At 38.9% G+C, this 20442-nt stretch overlaps 1 protein-coding gene across 1 annotated transcript in view; it reads left to right on the top strand.

Annotated features, from left to right (window-relative positions):
• The window catches only part of LOC105923288 (collagen alpha-1(XIX) chain), a gene marked incomplete in the record, with an annotated part of 154810 nt that overhangs the window by 75800 nt on the left and 58568 nt on the right, over positions 1–20442 (top strand). Inside the window, 9 exon segments of the mRNA XM_036125877.1 lie at positions 3420–3473; positions 3548–3592; positions 9449–9490; positions 12751–12789; positions 12928–12963; positions 16879–16914; positions 17385–17429; positions 19128–19181; positions 19702–19755. Coding sequence (XP_035981770.1) covers positions 3420–3473; positions 3548–3592; positions 9449–9490; positions 12751–12789; positions 12928–12963; positions 16879–16914; positions 17385–17429; positions 19128–19181; positions 19702–19755 — 405 coding nt within the window.

Genomic DNA, 20442 nt, shown 5'->3' with positions numbered 1-20442 from the left:
GAAATGTATGATTTCTATGCACAACAAGGAGGCCGCTGTTCCAAGGAAGAACATCACATCTCAATTTGTTATAGTGAAAAAAAAGTAAAGCCATGCCCATTAAGGCATTTACAAAGGCCAACCTGATAAGTGAGAGAAAGAATAAACTAAGCGCTTTGAAGACGGAGCAGTTTCGATGGGCAGTAATAATTAAACAGCTGTCTTCGGTGCCATTCCTTTTACATTTTTCAGTCAGGATAAAGTAGACTGAAGTGAGACCATGCTGCTACTGGTGTGACGTCTGTGGGAACTGAGACCCCTCTTGCTCTCTGTAAATGTTTTAAGACGAAAAGACGGAAGGAGAGGTCTGATGTGCGGCATGTACCGGGAAAGGCAGCGTCTTTGTAAATTACATCTCCATAACTGCGCCACCCCCCCATCCCCCATTGACGGTCTCAAATGGGCTCTGAGAGAACACAGCAGATATTGACTGAGAGAGTGATGCCGACAGTCTTAATTGCAGTTTGATGACTTGGGGTGGCTCAAAGTCAACACATCACCCACAGTCAGCCACAGGTGGAACAGTTCCCTGGGCTCTATCATTGTGTAAATACAGCAGTAATCTACATAAACACTGACCGTGCTCCAGTTAATCTCATTTGAAAGGTTTATTCACTTGTTACGTGGTCTTCGGCTAGTAAATTGGCTGTGAATGATGTTCTGTGTAGATCTAACTGGGATAATGAGAGAAGGATGGTGCTTTGAGCCTGTTACAGAATGCGGGGCACAAGTTTTTTCACAACAGGTGACATCCCGGGTAATTTCAACTTTCCATTAGATGTGATTTACGTTGAGTGTCAGTCATAACTCAGAGCAAACTGCCTCCACAGTGGCAAATCACTTTTACTGTACAGTGTAGCGTGGCAAAAGAGTTCATAGAAAAAGGACATGACAACATTTATACACAACTGTGATCTTAAAAACAGATGGGATCCTATGTGAAGAAAGTGAACGTATTTTAAGGAATATTTTCTCCACAAGAATACATCATGTTTTGGAATTTTGTTTTTGGGACCACAGAAGAGGAAGGAATGCAAATAACCGCGACAAGCATCTTACAAATTTAGAAATAAACAAATCAGTAACATGATTAGGTATTAAAATCACATAACAGAGAGGATGACAGACTGCTTAAATGGGACTTAGACATTAATCATGATTCTGTGTCTCTGTCCTCCTTGACCGTGTAGCTGAAACCAAATAAGCAATCTTTATATTGTATTCATAAAGTCACTGTTTCTGCTAGATTTACTGCCATCCTGACAGTTCATTAAGAAAATAATAACTGACTCTGAAGGATCTGACGGATAAATATCAATCCTGCCAATGACTACAAGCTTCGATCAGCCTTTTTGCTCCCATTTGTGACGTTACTTCTAATTTGCTTGTGTAATTGTAGCAAAGCACGGACCCTTTGTTTAAGAAATAAAACCCAAAAACCAAATGCTTTAGCAATGTATAGATAAATTCTATGTTTGAACCTCCAGATCTCAATTTCTAAATTTTGAAATAGATTTAAAACGATGCAAAAGTCAAGGGCAAAGCGATTCTGAATGGCAGCTCTTGCAGCCAAGTACAAAAAAATACAGAATTACTGGTCCAGGTGTACTTTCTATGAGCACACAGAGTAAATGGCAGCAATCTCTTAGTAGCTTTGGGAGAAACACAGCTAAACTAGTGCTGAGCCAGTATATTCTCAAAGAACAGCTAATAACATTAATAGTCATTGATTCAACGTTTGATATTCAGGAAATCTACAGTTACATATAGAGCTTGTATTCTTAATAACCACATCAACTACATACAACAAGGTTGTATTATGATTTTCATATCCATGCGGTTGCCGAAGCGCCTCAGAATTCAATTAAATCTTAAAGTCATGGTTTCTGCTAGTCCCTCCTCCTCGGCTGAAATATTAATAAGACACTCCATCTGTTCATACACGCCAGCAGTCCACTGACTTAATAACAGCTCCTAATTTGGATGAGGAAACAGTGGCTATATCTCATTAAATGAGCGGTGCCATATTACTATGGTTGTCATTGTCAGACATTGAAGGAATGGGGGAGGGGAAACTCAAAATTCAGCGACATCATCTGTTAGGAGCCTAGGAGCTGCAAAGGAGCGAGCAAATACACTTCATTCTTTCTATCTTCTCAGATTTCTAAACATATGCTCCATGATGTCTTCAGGGTCTCTGAAAGCGTCCCTGTAAATATTCACACATGTAAAACAAAGCAGCCATGTTTGATGATCCAACTGCTGTTTAAGCTAAAGTATGACTGGAAATAATTTAATAGTAGGCATGAACTGGTTACTGCTATCAAGATATACTATCGTTTTGACAAGTTATGGTTAAAAAAAAAGACAAATATTTCCATCATACAGTTCTGTTTAAAGCACTTTTATTCAGGTACTACAGAAAGTCAGAGTGATCAGAGTAGCATGGTGTTGCCCCTCCACCACTTGTTGCTGCATATCCATCAAAAATTAAATCTGTAATACATGGACTGTCATGGTGTCTAAGCTAAAGGAGCACCATCCATCACTCTTATTAAGGTATCACTGTTTTACATGACACGGTAATTACACTATATAATGTGTGGATTTTGCTTTCCAATGTTTGTGTTATATCAGTGCAAAACTAACGTCATTAAGGTCATTGTATTTTGTAAATCTCACACCTGTTATAGCCCTCAAATGACTTATTGTAGAAAAAATAATGATATTTCCCTCGATCGTGGTGCATTTGGTTGATTCTTTTCCACATTTCCTCACAGCTGAGATGAAAAGTTGATTTAAAAAAATAATTGTGTGGCTTGTAACTTTTGATGACAAAAGGTCTTCAGTCGAAATAACATTGTATAAGATCAAATATAAGAATTACCCTGGGTTTGTGCTGCTCTAAGTACAGATTCAGCCTCATAAGTGTTCCTTGCCACGCTGACCATGGTTGAAGTTCATTTGTCTTACTCCAAGGTTTATTTTGGGCTTCCACAACATCCCTGAGAAGAGGAAATCAAGTCAAAGTGCTCCGAGGATCCCTCACCAGCTGTGTTAAAGTGCCATCTGTTGGCAGACAAAGAAATTATTTTTATATGAAAACATGGGCACATACTGCTGTGCAACAGGAGCTTAAAAATTTCCCATTATCTTGCAAGACTCATGTAACACCACAGCCTTATGAAGCCATATATGTAAAATGGGTTTCTTTTTTACTCCACCATGGTGGGATTTTGAGGCGACACAGGACTGTATGTTTTTCTGATTACTTATTCATTGCAACTGTCCGTGCCTGGGCTTCACTCTCGAATCTGTCTGTCTTTTTGCCCCGCTTTTGCTGTCAGTCACTGTCAATGGTGTGCTCTGTTCACATTCAGGGGGAGAAGGGGGAGTCTGGCGTCCCTGGGGAAAAGGGAGAGAGAGGAGATCCCGTACGTATTTTCCTGCCATGACATTTACAATGCCGCCGTGTTACAGAGTCATTAACCGAGGCCTCCTCCCACAGGGTCAGCCAGGTGCAGAGGGGACCGGCGGCGCGAAAGGACAAAAAGTAAGTCACATCAATGTCAAATGTCAGGTATGATGAGTCCCCTTGTTTATACTCACTGAAACTCGGTGTGCCTGAGTGCTGAAAGGGTGGAAGCAAGTTCAAGCAGATTTACTGACACCTTGATTCAGAGTCCTTTGTGTTAGTCGTCTTCCTGGACTCCAGACACCCTTCAAAGGTCTTTGAAATCGTATTGCTGCAAATAATGAATCTGCAGGTGGTTATTACTTGTTTATCTCCCGTGCTCCAGTAAGCATGATTCAACTCATTTGCTTACTGCAGACAGATTGTGTTTAATTTCTGGGTGTGTGTGGTTGGGCGCCTCGTTTTGTCCTTGTTTAATTGTGTACAAATGGTAATTTGGAGTAGAAACTGCTAGCAGAATAAAAAAGAAAAAAACATAATCTAGATTTTCTGCTTTAAACCCAGTTTGTTATTAACTTATTAGAGTATTTGAAAAAATTTGCATTTTGTCACGTTTCAACCCCAAATTTCATAGCACTTTTTAGGGATTTAAATGATAGACCAATTCAATTAAATTTTATATACGTAGCCACACAATGTACCAATGGGGTGACAGAGGTTAAAGAGTTCCAGGTCCCCCGCTGTCTCAGTCGGACAAGACCCTTCACCCGAATTGCCTGTTGGCGGTGGCATCCGTTGTATGGCAGCCTCGCCTCTGTCAGTCTGCCCCAGGGCAGCTGTGGCTACTGACATAGCGCACCACCATCAGGGTGTGAATGGGTGACTGTAGTGTAAAACGCTTTGGGGTTGTCAGACTCGTTAAAGATCTATACAAGTACAAGCCAATTACAACACGTCATCTGAAGGCTTTTTGCAAAGTCAAATTCTATTAAATCATCCAGACAGATTGGTCAAAAGATTTTCTATCTAAGAAAATCCAGCAGATTGCATCAAGTCTTGACAAGCAGCATTCACTGAAATAACGTAGAGCCATTGTGTCATTGACTTAGCAGCAATCCCTCATACTGAGCATGCATGAAGATTGATAGATGGATAATAACTTTATTGTTCCCCGATAGGGGAAATTCATCCATCCATGAATTGACAGTAGAGAGGAAAACTCCTCTTTAACAGGAAGCAAAACCTCCAGCAGAATCAGGCACCGTGTGAATTTTGTTATTGCGTACACTGTCCACCAGAGCAACTCTGACTTTATGCTCACAGATGTCTGTAGTGTATTCCACAACTGCAGCATTTAGCATTGAGGCATGTGGTGTTTTTCACTGTTTCAGAGATAAAAAGCTCTGCTGTTGTTGTTTCGAACCAGTTCGCACCAGTTCTAATTTGCTCACATTAGTCATATGCAGAAAAGTGAAGTGCGGCTGACTTTGGCCATAGCTAAAACCCAATGTTTTGCTAAAACATTAAGACTGTGTGTGTCGCCCAGTGACTTCCCTGGGTTGATGTGTAAAAACTGCCCAAAACAGGCTGGAGCAATAAGGAGTAAATTTACAAATTAGGAAGGATTAGGACAAGTAAGGTTCCTTATTCTAAGTCATTTAGTCTCTTACGCTACAACCAACCTACAGGACCAAGAGGTTCCACTTTTGAATTGTCCAGGGACAGAGCAGAGACACAAAAAGAACACAGAAACACACATTGATCCAGGAATCCTTTCTATGTTAGAAAGGGTGATAGCAAATTAACTGCCTCCAGGATCGCTTCACAGCTAAACAGGATGTCAGGCCAGATGCTGCTGGCATAAAGAGGAAGAAACAGAGAGAACATAAAGTTAAAAGTTGAAATAACCACAAATAATGCAAAATTGGAGATCAGTAGGAGGATGCATCAGAGTGAGAGAAATTTGTGCACATTTGTGAAGAGCAAGGGAAAATATCCATGTAAGCATTTGCATTTTACATTAATACCCCATAAAAATGCCTTCAGAAGTCACTTAAATAGTCAACACATGCCACCTTTGTGTCATTTATTCTATAAAAACACAATGTGTGGCAGATCACTACTCCACATATAAATCTGAAAATACCACCCCCACCATGGTGGCACCATCGTGCTAAGGGGATGCTTTTCCTCAGCAGTGACAGAAAAGCCAGTCAGTAAGTAGGAAACTGGATGAAGCCAACTATAGGGCAATCCTGGAAGAAAACCTGTTAGAAGGTGCAAAGGACATCATAAATGAGTGGAAGTTCACATTCAAGCCAGACAACAACCCTCACACTCAAGAGAGTTTCGAAACATTTTAGATCAAAGCGTATTTGTGTGTTAAAATACAGCTTTCAATCTTCAGACATAAATCCAGTTGTAGTATTGGGGCAAGACTTTGCTGAAAATTGCTGTTCACAAATGTCCATCATCCGATCTGTCTGAGCGTGAACTAGTTTCTTAAAAAAGAGCGGACAAAAAAGTCTGTCTTTATAATGTTCAAAGCAAGTAGAGTCATACCCCAAAAGACTCACTGCTATATCCGCAGAGAAAAAGTGATGCAAATTAGCTAAATCTGGTTCAGTTTTTCATTGGTAAAAGAAATAAAAACCCACTGGAAATCCATATAGAATTATGCTTCTTTGTGTTATTTCATCAGATAAAATGCTAATAAAATACACTGAAGCTTCTGGTTGTAATATGACAAAAGTTGAAAGAGTTGTAGGTCCATACATTCTGCAAGGCGATGTAATTTAGCTGTCAAGAAACTGATTTCTAAACACCTTTTTAGATAAACCCCCTTCTTTGCAGTTTAGGCCTTCGTCTGACAACACCACAAATCTCCTAAAATTGTAGGAAATTTCCTAGTCATTCAATCAATGCCGTTCAAAAGGATTGACCTGTCTAGCTTTTATACAGAAAAGTTTTGGTTGCACCAAAAGGAAAGCTCCTCTACTAAGAAGCAACTTTATTTTCAACCAATGTTGTCAAATCTAATTGCTTTCAGTTGTTCCAAAAGCAGCTAGGCTTGCAACACTAAGACGTTTGCTCACAGATTTGCTCGAAGCTAAACTACAGACCCTCCTTGTCTTACTTTCTCCTCTTCTTGGAGAGTAGTTATTCTATAGGAAAAGTACTTGGTTGACTAAACTAATTTAAATTTATTCTGAAGAAGAGATGAGTGTGCATCGCAAATTTCACTGAAATCAAAATTTTTCAAAGTATTTCTCCCTAAGTATGAAAGCAGCAACATCCATATATGGTCATTAAGGTTACGTTAAATCTGTAGGCATGGGATAATTGAATTCTGTGCCAGTCCATGATATATATATTTTTTTCTTATGCTATTTAAGTTGGTGTCTGTGCCTCATGTCTTTTCTATTGCATTGCTAAAAATCATAACCTGATTATTAGACTCATTCAATTTCTGCATTAAGTAATGTTCCAAACACAGCTTTAGTAAAAAAAAAAGAAATGAAGTCAGTGACAACCTCAGTGTTTTGTTTTTTTACCTAAATATATAATGTATATGATTATTTAACAAATAACTAAAATGTTGTAATCTAACAAAAGCATCCAGATAAACCATTAAGGCCTAAGAAACATCAGTTTCTACAATAGCATGTGATTGTCATCAAGCTAAGCTTCTGTGAACAACGTCATTGTGACTGCTGCAAAAATCAAGCTTCATTTTGGGATTTTTCTCAGGATCAATCCAGCAGGCACAAACCGCATACCTCCTTAATCAACACCGGGCAGATTTGGTGTAGCTCTGATCTACTGATGCCAATTACTGTTGAACAACTATATATATATATATATATATATATATATATATATATATATATATATATATATATATATATATATATATATATATATATATCAATAAAAAATGTTTCTTCATTTTGGAGAAATTTTATTTTCCACTGTGGTAAAAATTAAATGTTCATGTTAAAATATTTCTTTCTTTTCAAAAACAGCCCAAAGTCACAGAGCTTTCTTTTTGTGTGCGTTGCTAAAATCCAACAAGTGAAGCTAAATCTTCCAGGTTTTATACATAGAGGATTCTGTACGAGTAAAACGCAACAAAAAATAATCACAGCATTCTTCATTTTCTGTTTTACAACACCAAATAAAGTTTACCAATCTTTTTTTACATACCTAAAAATGTGATGTGTACCATGTTATCTTTTTTCTACAACATCATTTATATTAAATTACAGAGGTGTCTGACTTAATATTTCAGAAAAAAATGTTTATACTTCTCGGTATTTCTTAGATCGTTAAATAGTTGACTCAAATAAAGAAGGTTTAACAGGTGTCAAGTGTCGTGATCATCCATCATTTATATCAGTAACAGAGGCAACGTCACACCCTGTGTGTGAGAGAGAGCAGTGAATATTAAATTGTTCTGTAGCTTAAGGATTTCACTAATATTTCAAAACAAAGACAACATTTTATAGGTATCACTTTAAACTGTGCTTAGCATCTTATACTAGTTAACAGTCATTCAAGTCATTGTGTGTATTTGATGTAGCCTTAACTTAACATGACCTAAGCATTCTCCACGACTGATGGAAATGGAGTCAAAAGGATAAAATAGAGTAACTTTGGTATAGTATGTTCAGCTCCCTGCTGTGGCAAACTAAACAAACAGCCGACATGCCTCCATAGAAAACACAATTTTCTTCTAGATCCTTCCTACTACTTTTGTTCTTTGTCTGACTTCATTTTAATTAGCACATTGATGTTGAAAAAGGGCCAATTGAGTCTTTATCCACTCAGATATAGCCTCCAGTGTGACCTAGTAAGGCCTATGTTAGGTACCTTTACTGATCAGAAAAAGATTGGATTTCAAGTCTCGGACCGGGCGGTTGGCGGTCATGGCTGGTTAAGCATAAAATTCTCTGATTCTTGTCAACAATCAATTTCTTGGTTGCATCTCCAGCGAAAAATGAAAGTTGCCCGAACCACTGAAAAAGCGAAGCATAAGCCATGATGCCGCAAACTCCAGTCACAGCCATTTGGTTTCATCTGCTGAATTGGTGCAGCTTCAGCACCGTCTTCTTCTGCCCTCAAAAGCAGACTTTTCTCTGTGCTGTTGGTGTAACGCTGCTAATTGACTGGCTTTTGTCATTGCTGTTGATTTGCCAGCATTTCAACACCTACCACCGGTGTATCTGATGGCATTGAAGAGGTTATGTATATTTCACACATTCTGCAAAAGCAAGCTGCGAATAGTTCTGCTGGTGGTGCAAAGAGAGAGAGAAAAAAAAAAAGATTCCTAGTGTAGGCAGACACTCAAGGAAATGAAAGAGAAACTTGCTGCTTTCAGTCCCCTCTTTTAAACGATTTACATTCCAAACGTGTAAGTCTAGCATACAGTAACATTTCAGTCTCAGTCAAAGCGATAATGACGCCGACTCTCCTGGAGCCATGCCTTAAAATTAAACAAATCGCTAGTTTACTGAACAACCCGGAGGATTTCAGGATTTACATATTGTCTCACAATATCAGCATGTCTTGTATCTTCACGCAGACAAGGATTTAGAGACTTCAAAAGCCCCCCGTTTGTGATCAAAATTAGGAATTTAACAGAAGTTTGTATACTTGGTGAGCCACAGCATGTGCTCCCTGCATGCTTGTTAATTGCTCAATAATGTACAGAGTGCAAATGTGATGTTTTTTTTTTTTGTTTAATTGGAGGCAGAAAATTTATAAGATGTAAATAATGAATTAGAAAATGGAGGCTCCCTCCAGCAAGTGTCACAATTATAAACCATTTACGGTTCCCTGGAGCTCCCCATGAAAAAAGGATTATATGAGGTACAACTGTAACCTTTTTGACAAAATCCTAAAAGGGGTTTGATGGGGATTTCTTGTCATGTTTAAAACATTTCTAAGGGTTATTGATAGTTACAGGCAATGTGTTCCTCTTGTTATCATCAGGGTGATGTTGGCCCCCCTGGTCCTCCTGGTCCTGCTGCTTCTGTAAGTACAATATTGTGATAAAACTCCACATCAGACGATGTCTTTTTTTCTGCTTTATTTATGTTTTCTTACAAGAGTGATCCATTACCTTGGACTTATGCCACCATAAGCACAGACCAAAGCATCCCTGCATCAGTAAATGTTAAGCTCATACCATTTGGAGACAAAGCAGAGGGACTTAAACAGGCAGAAAAGTGTTTATCTCCGCTGTCACCCTCCCCACCAGGCTGCTATGTCATCATGTAAGCAATATCCTCCCCCTTGAAGAGCTGCAGACTTATTCTATCTTATATTTAGATTTCCTTTTTGCGCCATGGATGAATAGCAGAGGAGCGTGCATAAGGGCGTTAAATATGGGAAGCCTTTTTTTATGGCAGATGAGCTTTTTTGTATTTAATTTGACTGAGTAGAAGCTTTTTTTTTTTGTTACTTTAAGTAATTATTTGCTCATTTCCAGAAAACTCCCTGTGACTGATCTTTACTGATTGCAGAGATTGTTGAAGTCAAAAAAAAAAAAAAAAAAAAAAAAACTTGCTCCAGCCGTGATAGTTTAATCTCTCTCTTGGTACTCAAAAGCCTTCATAGGGGGAATAAATGAGGGTCACAGGGCATTGGCCTGTTTTTTATGCTAATAATTGTAAATTATAGCAAATTATGTTTCTGGGCTAAGTGGAGCTTTTAGTTAATAACTAGGTACACATTTTGAGAAGAAATTTATGTCGGGGGGGATATGTGGTGAGTGCTAAAGTCGCTGAATTGTAGGAGTGATTTCTTAAAAATTCAAAAGTAAAACATCATGGTGTGAGGAATCGATTAAGATGTGTAAGGAGGGGGGGGGGGGCAGTAATATCACCAAAAACACAATAGAAACAGCTTAAATTGTCAAATAAAAACATGTTCTGGAAGCCTTTGTTTCTCAAAGTGAGGGCTTTGACATTTCGATAACTCTCTGCTAATGGCTTTTGTTCTGAAGAACAGCTGTCTATTGAACCCACTGAAGGCCTTGGACAACAGCTTGGAAACAAAGTTTGATCGCTCTCATTCATATTCTCATTTTCACCGCTTGTTAACGAGCAATTCATATGGAAATTAGACACGTTAATTATAGATCGAAGAAATATCGCTCCCTCTCCTCTGGTTTCACTGGTTTCAATCTTACAAAAGAAAGGGAAGTTCAATTAACATGAGAGGATACTACTGGAGGTGGCTTGAAAGGCTTTTTTTTTTTAAAGCACTAGGGGCTTAGATAGTAGGTTTTGCCCTACCATACAGGAAAGGGTAGAACATTTAAACATTCCTGTTTAGTGGAGTCTTTGCCTCTATAGATATTGTATATAAAGTGGAGGGTAAGGCATTCGTCACTTGATAAATGGGTCTGTTTGAATATTCTGGTATACCGGTCTCTGTCTGTGCTCTGCTCCTTCCCACAGCAGATAATTTTGGCAGTTACGCATTGATTTCCCTTACCCAGCAGAAGCAAGGGTTCACATCATTACCCTCCTTTCATAAAACTTCTCGTGCCTCTGTTTATTAGTGACAAGGAGGGGAAGTCGACTTGCAGGCATGCACGGCCATCACAGCCAGCTATGCCCTTTAAGGGAGAAAACAGTCCTCTTTTTATTGCTCCGCTGCTGAACACTGGTGTTTTATAATCTGTGAAGCCAAATCTGTTATGCCAATTTATGTTGAAGGAAATGGTCCTTTGCAGAACAGCAGTGCTCTCGCAGAACGAGAGAGAAAAAGAAAGCAGCTTTTGAAGACATTTTGTCAGATACTAATGGCAATCAGGCTCTGTTTCATATCTGAGGACAAAGTAGCCCCTTTGTTTTTTAACAGCAGGTAAGGATTGACTGATTATGCCCCTGGGAATCAGTACCCCGCTCGCTTGGACCACTGTTGTTAAAGAGACAGCCATTCATGTCAAGTTCATAGAGCCTGTAATCACAGAAAGGATCAGATAGGGCTCAGAGGCACACTTTAATCAGAAAAAGAAATCTGAACTGTTGAGTTGGATAATAAAGCTCCTTAAAAAAAAGGGGGGAAATGAATGCTAATCTTTTTTAACAAAATTTAAATATAATGAAACCAGCAAAATCTCCCCACACGCTAAAGCTATGGGTCTAACTTTGAGGCTTGCGTCTAAATTGTCTTGCGTCTGAAAGTCTGAGTTGCTAAACTTGCACATAGTTGTGATATACATGGGTAAGGCAAACATAATGGATATAATTTGTGATGAGGTCCCATTAAGTACAATATTGTCACTTAATTTCTTTTGAGGAAATGTTCAGAATGTTCAGCTCTAACATGAATCTGCTTAGTGTGATATTCCATCTAATATTATTACTAATATTTTGCTACAAAGTAAATAATTGTTAATTTTCTCTGTTTTATTTTCCCACAAAGGGCTTGGAATATGTCTCAAATGTTTATCCAGTAATGTTATTTTGACCAATTTTAATAAAACCATCATTTGCATCTTTAGTGAATCACTTGCTAATTTGCGTGTTTTATAGAGGCGTAAAGATACATCTTTTTTGTCATTATTTATTATTTCTTGTGGTTGCCTGTGGCCATCAGCTGCTCTGCACACCTGCATTGCTCACACAGAGCAACATCATAAAAATGAGCAAACATTCAGCACAATCCGGGGAAGAGATTGTTTATATGATTAGCATAGGACGTTTGGCAAAACAATATCACACAAAAGAAAAATGCAGTCTTTCGAATATTTTAAGTCAGAGCTCTAACTATTGGTCCATTGGGTGGTCCTTCATCAGGTGACTTCACAGTTTGGGTTCAGACTGCTAAGCTGATTTTGTTTAAAAAAAAAAAAGTGCTTCAAACCATTTCTGAAGGTGGCCTAAATAAACTGTACTCTGAACATATTGTTCAGAGTACAGTTTATTTAGGCCACATATAGTGTCCCCACATATAGTGGGGACACTATATATAGTGTCCCCACACATATTTAAAACTGTCTGAATGCAGTTGGGTTGGGCAGGTTTTCTCTCATATTATATAAATGAAACTGCTCAGGACAGCTGATCAATGTCAGACTATCCTTGGTGATGGTTTTAAAAATAAATAGAAAGGAGTGGATCTAAATATAAACGTTATATTTTCTAATCAAACTCTGACTCAGTGAGTCATATCAAGAGATTTATGAACCAGTTTATTTAGGCCTGCTTGTTGTTTATTGGCAGTAACTGCCAGATTCCTGAAGACCATTTCCAGAACACTGTGTCTTTTATTACTTGTAGGTGATGACAGCTCATGGGCTAAGACAGCTCTCGGGAACTGTAAGCAAATGTTTATATCATATATTTCACGTGTGTCTGCATATGCTGTCTTATTGCCTCGTGCTCCCTCTTTTAAACTGCAGCAAAATGCATTGCATGGATTTTGATGTGGTGTGTTTTCTCTTGTTTTTTTTCAAGGATGAAAGAGCCCAGAAGGGTGAAAAGGGAGACGAGGTAACTATTTTTCCTCGTCCTTGCTTGCAGAAAAGCGTAGTGTGACTCACTTTGGATTTTCAGGCACTGCATCCAACGCCATGGCGTGAATAATACTTCCCATTTCTTACGTAACATCAACAAAAGTGCCATTGACATTTGATTGCGAAACAACAATTGATCACCTGCTGGTCAGATGGAGGGCTTTATTGCAGCCTTGCGCTCAGTAAAGGCGCACAAAGTGAAGCGCAGAATAAACCGCGGTGGGCTTATTGTTTGGATCCCAGAGCTGCAAATGCATCTACTTCAGCCCAGCAAATTATAAAAGCCTCTGATGCAGCTTTTGACCAGACATCAAAAGGCATCTCCATACAATCAACATCATACATATTTAGGCAGTGGTTTGTTGTTGATCCTCAGGGTTTTTATTTGAAATAGACAATATGAAAGAGCTCCATCTGAACTTTAATTGGAGTAGGTTTATGTAAGGATCGTGTGTGATTAAGAATTATTTTGTGTTAAAGTACAAATAAGGTCACATGTGGCTCAGAACTGATAGAAAATTATCAATTAAGAGCTTCTGAGGTGACTGAGAAAATGATACGGACGATGCTGAAATAAGAAGGAAGAGGAATTGATTTTATGAGTTGTTCTTAATTTCTTTTATTGTTTATCTCTTTTGTTGTCCTTGTATTTTTTTTTCCTTGTTCGGCGACCTTGAGAGACTTGAAAATAAAAATGCATCACTATTATGATGAAGATAAAATGTAAAGTACAGGAAAAATAGAAAGCATTGTTTCAAGAAAACACTAACTGCCAAATCGCCGCCAGCACTGAAGGCTTTTTCATAATGTTGGAGGTGCAGGCAAGAAAAATACAGAGCGTACAACAGCAGCTTCCTTTTTGACCAAATAACTCCATATGTGTCAAAAGCATTATGCTGGAAACGTCGCCTTGAATACAGAGGCAGACAAAGGCATTGTTTGGGCGCACAGAAACATACACATGCATGGGGAGGGAAAAAAAGAACTCTATATAGCTTTTCACCAACCCAGAGGAATGACAATTTCTGTGTAAAAGTTAGACCTTGATGCGCTGAACCTAAGAGGTGTTACCCAAAACAACTACGCCTGCATATCAGTCAGTGGTCAGAGCAGTTAGAGGCACGCGGACAGGCTGACACAACAAACAGGTGTTAGAGGCAAAAGGGCAAAAGAAGACCAAGGAGTTCAGATGGCCAAATAGGACTGAAATAAAGCAGGTGAAAAGCAAGCAAGAAAAAAAAACAGGATATACAAAACATTTTTATATAACAGGTGGTGGTACAGAGGTGAAAATAAACTAAAAAGATCTGGGGGGGGGGGTGGTAAAGAACAAGGTATATCATTTATGCTGAGCATCCATGTATCTACACTAATATCCTGTTGGTGTGCCTCTTTTCAAACAGAAGTCCTCTGGCATGTCCAAACATACAGCCTGACAGCTTTAGTGTTAAGAGATGCAATATTGTCAGAGAAAGAAAGAAAGCACCAAGGACGTTGAGAAAGCAATCAACTGAAGGCGTAGAAAGACTTAATGCGCCACCTTAATTACTTTAACGTAAACTGAATTTGAGAATTGTATTGGATGCAAGTGATTTGTTCCCCCACAAAGCACTTTTACATAGTTTAAATACAGACATAACATAAAAATTCAATTCAATTCAATTCAATTTTATTTATATAGCGCCAAATCATGAAACATGTCATCTCAAGGCACTTTACAAAGTCAAGTTCAATCATATTATACAGATTAGGTCAGATTATACAGATTGGTCAAAAATGTCCTATATAAGGAAACCAGTTGATTGCATCAAAGTCCCGACAAGCAGCATTCACTCCTGGGGAACCGTAGAGCCACAGGGAGAGTCGTCTGCATTGTACATGGCTTTGCTGCAATCCCTCATACTGAGCAAGCATGAAGCGACAGTGGGAAGAAAAACCACCCATTAAGTAAGGAAGTTTTTTTTTTTTTGGTTGATTTTTATTTTTTCCTTTCTAGAAAAAATGCTTCTGGTCAAAAATTCTTATAAAGTTGGGAAGCTTGTTAATGTCCTCATGAATGCGCCTACATTTTTAAGAAAAATAAATTCTTAGGTTCAACCAGCAGAGTCGGGTATGTGTGTTGCATCCATAAAAATGTTGCCAAATCCTCTCTGCCAATGCCAAACAACATTTGGGGTAACGTCCCGTCCCTGGTAAAACAGGACTCGCTTTCACCAGAGGCTTACCAAATGTAGAGCGATATCGAGATGAGCTTCTGTAGCCGGTGACGACCCCATAGCTCCACTGCCTGAGACCTAATTCTGTCCTCCAACATGTCAACAATTGCTTGCACAGCGCAGCTTTATCAAAGACTACCTCCAGAATTTGGGTTTGAAGTATGAAAAGGCCTGTCTGCAGTCCTGACCTCAACCCCATTGAACACATGTGGGATCAGCTTGGACGTGCTGTGTCCGTGCCAGAGCGGCCAACACAGTCACATTGGCTGAATTTTGTAAAGTTCCTGTTGAGAAACTGAATTTCATCCCACAGCAGTGTGTGACCTTAGGAAAGAGGAGGCAGGTTGTTGTGGTTATGAGCGCTTCTCTGACATACATGCTTGTTTCTTCAAACTTCAACCATCCATTTCAATATATCCGACCAAACAAGAGAATAAGCTGTTTAGTTTCAGCACAGAGCATTTTGCAAGTTTTACATGGATGCAAACATTATACTCTGTTCAACCCACAAATGCATTTTACTTCCAAATGTGCAACAAACCAAAATCTTTTTGGTCTTTTTTGCTGGTGGCATTTATATTTGCATCCCTGGTAAAGATGTGTAAAAAGAGCCTCTGTTGAGAAATAAGTGTTTTTTAACAAAACCATCACAGGACATATGTTGGTTCTTAAGCATTTTTCAGTGTGCTACTTTCTTTTTTAAGTTGATCTGACATTGTAGGAACTTTTAATTAGTAATGCACAAGTTTCTGTTAGCTTGGGGTATAAATATGACTTGATACAGAGGCGCATTTCTTTCAGACCCTTGCCAGGAGACCGGAAAATGTATTAAATAAAACATAAAACCATTCGAACCTGTCTAGAAATCACCAGGTTTAAGAGTGATGTCAATGCCCACAGTTTTCTGTCCTACCGTTCCAAACAGAAACATGTAGAGTTTGCTAAATTCACATAGACTTTAATTGAAATAATTTACAGTGTTCAGATAAGATGATGTTGGAGCTTTTTTTGCGTGTGACAAACAAGATTTCAAATTGAAATCTGGTTGGCCCTTAAATAAACCCTGAAAAATGGATTGGTGGTGGTTCTTTTGAAAGGACATGATACAAAATATATTGCTAGACAGACATAAATAGTTCACTAGATGTAAAATCAACCTTGTTTCATGGTCAGCTAAGTCCCCATAGCTAAATGCAATGGAAAACCTGTGAGTTTAGGAGACAGGAGCATACGAGAGGAGCCAGGATGTGCAAAGAGGAAGGCTTAAAGATCCCCATCCCATCTTTACCAGGGTTGCAAATAGATATGGCTTTCACTGAAGGCTAAATAAAATACAATATGCAATCGTTGAAATATTTGGATTTGTTCAAGCTCCAAGAGATTCAAGATGTTCTGCAGTATGGTTGAATTTTGTTTGTTTGATTAAAATGAGGTCTAAAGTTCATAAAGCAGGAAAAAAAAAGATGTTATGATTTAATCCCAACAGGACAGAGAAGCTACTTGTTTGTTATTGCTGATAACTGCTGAAACACGAAGGGGTACTTTTTGAAACTTCTCATGGGTTCTTTTTAAACTTAGACATAGTCAGGAAGAGGAATGAGTTATTTGAGCATTTTTTTTTGTGTGTGTGTCTGTGTTGACAAAGGATGCCCTCCTGTTTCTTTACTTGTCTGCAGGGCGAGAAAGGAGCTCAAGGACCACCAGGCTTTAAGGTGAATTATTTGCGGACCTCAATCTCGCACTAAATTCTGAACATCAATATCCACTGCCAACAAAATAAGGCTCAAAAGTCATTCATGCCCAGAAAGGACCACTGTTTGTAGTCTCTGGGGCTTTCTAACAGTACCAGCAGGTTAGAGCACATTAAAGTTTATAGACTGTTGAAAGTCATTTATACTGTAGAAAACTCTTCCTTTGACACTCGTTCTGAGATAAGACTCTATAAGTTATGTTTCTAAACTGTCATCAGTCATTCGATTCATTTCCCCTTTTAGGTTCTGATTTCTTAAGGTTTGTAAATGCTGTCTGTGTGTACAAAAGGCTCTCATGCATTCTGAGTCACAAAAGAGTCACATATGAACTCGTGCTTCCTAACAACAAAGTGCACATACCTATATGTTTTTCTTTTTCTTTTTCAACCTTCCCTTTTCCCTCTTATTTCGGCTTTGTGGTGATGCAACAGGGAAGCATAGGACCACCGGGACTGAAGGGAGATCAAGGACCGGAGGTACGCCTTGGATATCAGATCCGCTGTGTCACTTAGGGTCGTTTTGAGCTTGATGTTTCGTATGAACAATTTATGTGAAGAGAGGCTGAGTCCAGAGAAAATGTCTTCATAAAAGCAGTGCTTGGAAGAGAAAATGAATACCCCTTGAACCTTTTCAGAAAATGCCAACCTAAAGCCACAAACTTCAATGCATTTATTTAGTTTATGTGACAGACCAATAAAAAAAATAATCTTAAGATATGACTGGGCTGTGAAGGCTTTGATGGTTTGTTAGAGAACATTAGTGAACAAAAAGCACCATGACGACCAAGAAACACACCAAAATGGGGTCTAGAAGTTGAAAGCAGGGTTAGCTACTAACAGCATGCCAAGCTTTAGAAATGTCACAGAGCACCTTTCCATGCATCTCAGAGTACATAGTTGCAAACCTGCCAAGTCATTGTCATTGATGAAGAGTGGCAAAAAGAAAGCTATTATAGTAAAAAAAGCCATCAGAAGTACAACTTGCACGTTGCTGCCAGCCTTGTAAGGGGCATATGCAACAAGAAATAAAATGAAATGTAATGGCATAACGCTACATGAAGAGGAAATCTATTACTTGGCATTATGCTGATCTCACCATCCCCATCATGAAACACAGTGGGGGCAGCATCATGCTGTGGGAATGCTTTTTTTTTCTTTTTACAGCAGAGAAAGAGAGGCTAGTTATAGTTGATTTTAGAGTTTTAATTTGAATGGAGGTAAATACAATCCAATCCTGCAAGAAAGCCTTTTGGAGACCTTTTTAAGACAAAAGACCTGAGACTGGGGCAGAGGTTCACTCTCCAACAAAGCCGATACCAGACCTGCAAAATCATGGTTTAGATCAAATCATATACCTGTGTTAGAATGGCCTTGTCCAAGTCTAGACCTTAATCCAATAGAGAACCAATGGCGAGTCTGCAAAATTCTGTTAACAGACTCTTAATCCAATCTGACTGAGCTCGAGCAAAGAACTGGCAACTGTTTCAGTCCCTAGATACACTAACCATGAAAACTCACAGCTAAAAATAAGATTGTATTTTGAAAACATTACATTTGATGATTGTTGCACAAGTTGTTGTTGGTCTATCACATATAGTCCCAACCAAACGCATTGAAGCTTGTGGTGGTAACATTAAAAATGTAACCATTTTTAAAAATACTAAAACCGTCTATGAATGTACGTTCTAAACCTGCCTAATTCAGCTCAGGATTGGGAGCCTGATCTTCAGCTTTCAATTAGTGAGATCGCTTGACCAACACTGTGACATGCAAGACAAACAACCATTTATACTCTCAGATCAGGACAAATTAAACTCCCCAATTAACCTGAAATAAGTGTTTTGGGACTGTGGAAGGAAACCAATGTACCCTGAAAAAAATCCATACAAATGTTACACACAGAATTAAAGTGCCCGGTTTTGAACTTAAGGCCTTTTGATTTCTTTTTTTATTGTAGGAGTGAATGATCCACCACACTGCAAACAGAAGAAAAAAAATAGCTTTTCCTTGAAATAAAACAAGTTTTTGAAACGCCTACATGCCAGACCAACAATGTAGTCCCTTTCGATACAATAGTGTCTCTATTAGTTGGGGCCAGAGGATCAGGGCAAATGTTAAATGCAGATGATAGCCCAAAGTATTGTTGTTGTTGTTTTTTTTTTTATACTTTACCAGGGAAAACCAGGTCTACCTGGATCCATTGGGCTCCCTGGACTCCCGGGCGATTCTGTAAGTACTCTGGCACTAAACAGCAGCACTTAATGTCAAGCTCTTCTTTTCCCCCAGTGCCTTATCTGTCACCTTGCCATATCCTCCACTCCACTAACTCATCCTGTCAAGGCGAAAGCCAGCGATAAACAGATCAACCTGAACAGACAGAGACAGAGAACGGGTCAAGAGGAAAAGTCCAGATTTGTTCTCTGTTTTTGGTTGTTTTTTATTTTTATTTTTTTTACACAGACGATCAGTAATCAAATTTAAGAATTAAGTAGTGGAAAGAGGCAAATCTAAGCGCTTTATGCAAGCGATGGAGGCAGCAGCCCAATCTGTTCTGTGCACCTGCTTCGGTAATGAGCATCTGTCTTTATTCAAAAGCAGGGAGGGAAAAAGGCATTCCATAAATCCTGGCCAGGGGAAGTTTTGTTGGAGCACAGCTGCCCGCTGAAGCAGTGAGGAGGAGGAGATAAATGCGTGTGTGGGGAGATGAAGGCCCGGTGATAGATGTGTCTCTTTTCACCACTATTTACAGGGCTTACCAGGGGAGCCAGGGGTGCCTGGGAGAGATGGTCTGAAAGGAGAAAAGGTAGGTAAACATCAAATCAAGCTCTCACCTCAAAGACAAATATAAACCCAAGATCTTTTATCACTACCAGAACATGCTTAGACAACTCATGGAGACACCTTTCGGATTGCTCGTCCTGCACACCGTCCTCGATTACGTTGTGGCTTTATGTTCTCGTGTCTGATTTCCTGCAGCTGAAGAGCTGAAAGCAGCAAAGTAGGAGAGTGGAAAACTGTGTAGTTTAAATTTAGTCTTGACAGCCGTACTCAAGATTCCCTGTCTCCTGGAGACGTCTTGCTAAACTTGAGGGTGAAGTAAACCAAAACGGCCTGGAGAAAGACTCTCATGTTGACGTTTCAATTTCTGGACCATAGAATTTACAATTTGCAGTCAGCTTACTTGTGTAAATAGGTTATGATTCTTTTTCTTTCTTTTTTTTTTTCTTGTATGTGCGTGTGTTGCTTTTTGGAAAAGATAATTGGTTCTACGTGTTTTTCTTAGTTTGTACATAAAAGCGCAAGCCAAAAATATATATTGATTTGTCATTAGCCTTCAGCCAAATACAATATTGACCTAATTTTGTTCTACAATAAATGAGAAAAAGTCATCCCTCCATGGCATGGGGTTTCATCCGTTTTTATCTTATGGCACTAGTGGCCTTTAGCAGACATTGACCTGACAGGAAATGGGGAAGTGAGAGAGGGAGAA

The sequence above is a fragment of the Fundulus heteroclitus genome, chromosome 22 (genome assembly GCF_011125445.2).
Source record: "Fundulus heteroclitus isolate FHET01 chromosome 22, MU-UCD_Fhet_4.1, whole genome shotgun sequence".
Classification (NCBI taxonomy): domain Eukaryota; kingdom Metazoa; phylum Chordata; class Actinopteri; order Cyprinodontiformes; family Fundulidae; genus Fundulus; species Fundulus heteroclitus.
The sequence above is the reverse complement of the archived record's forward strand: the minus strand, read 5'-3'. Positions and strand labels throughout refer to the sequence as shown.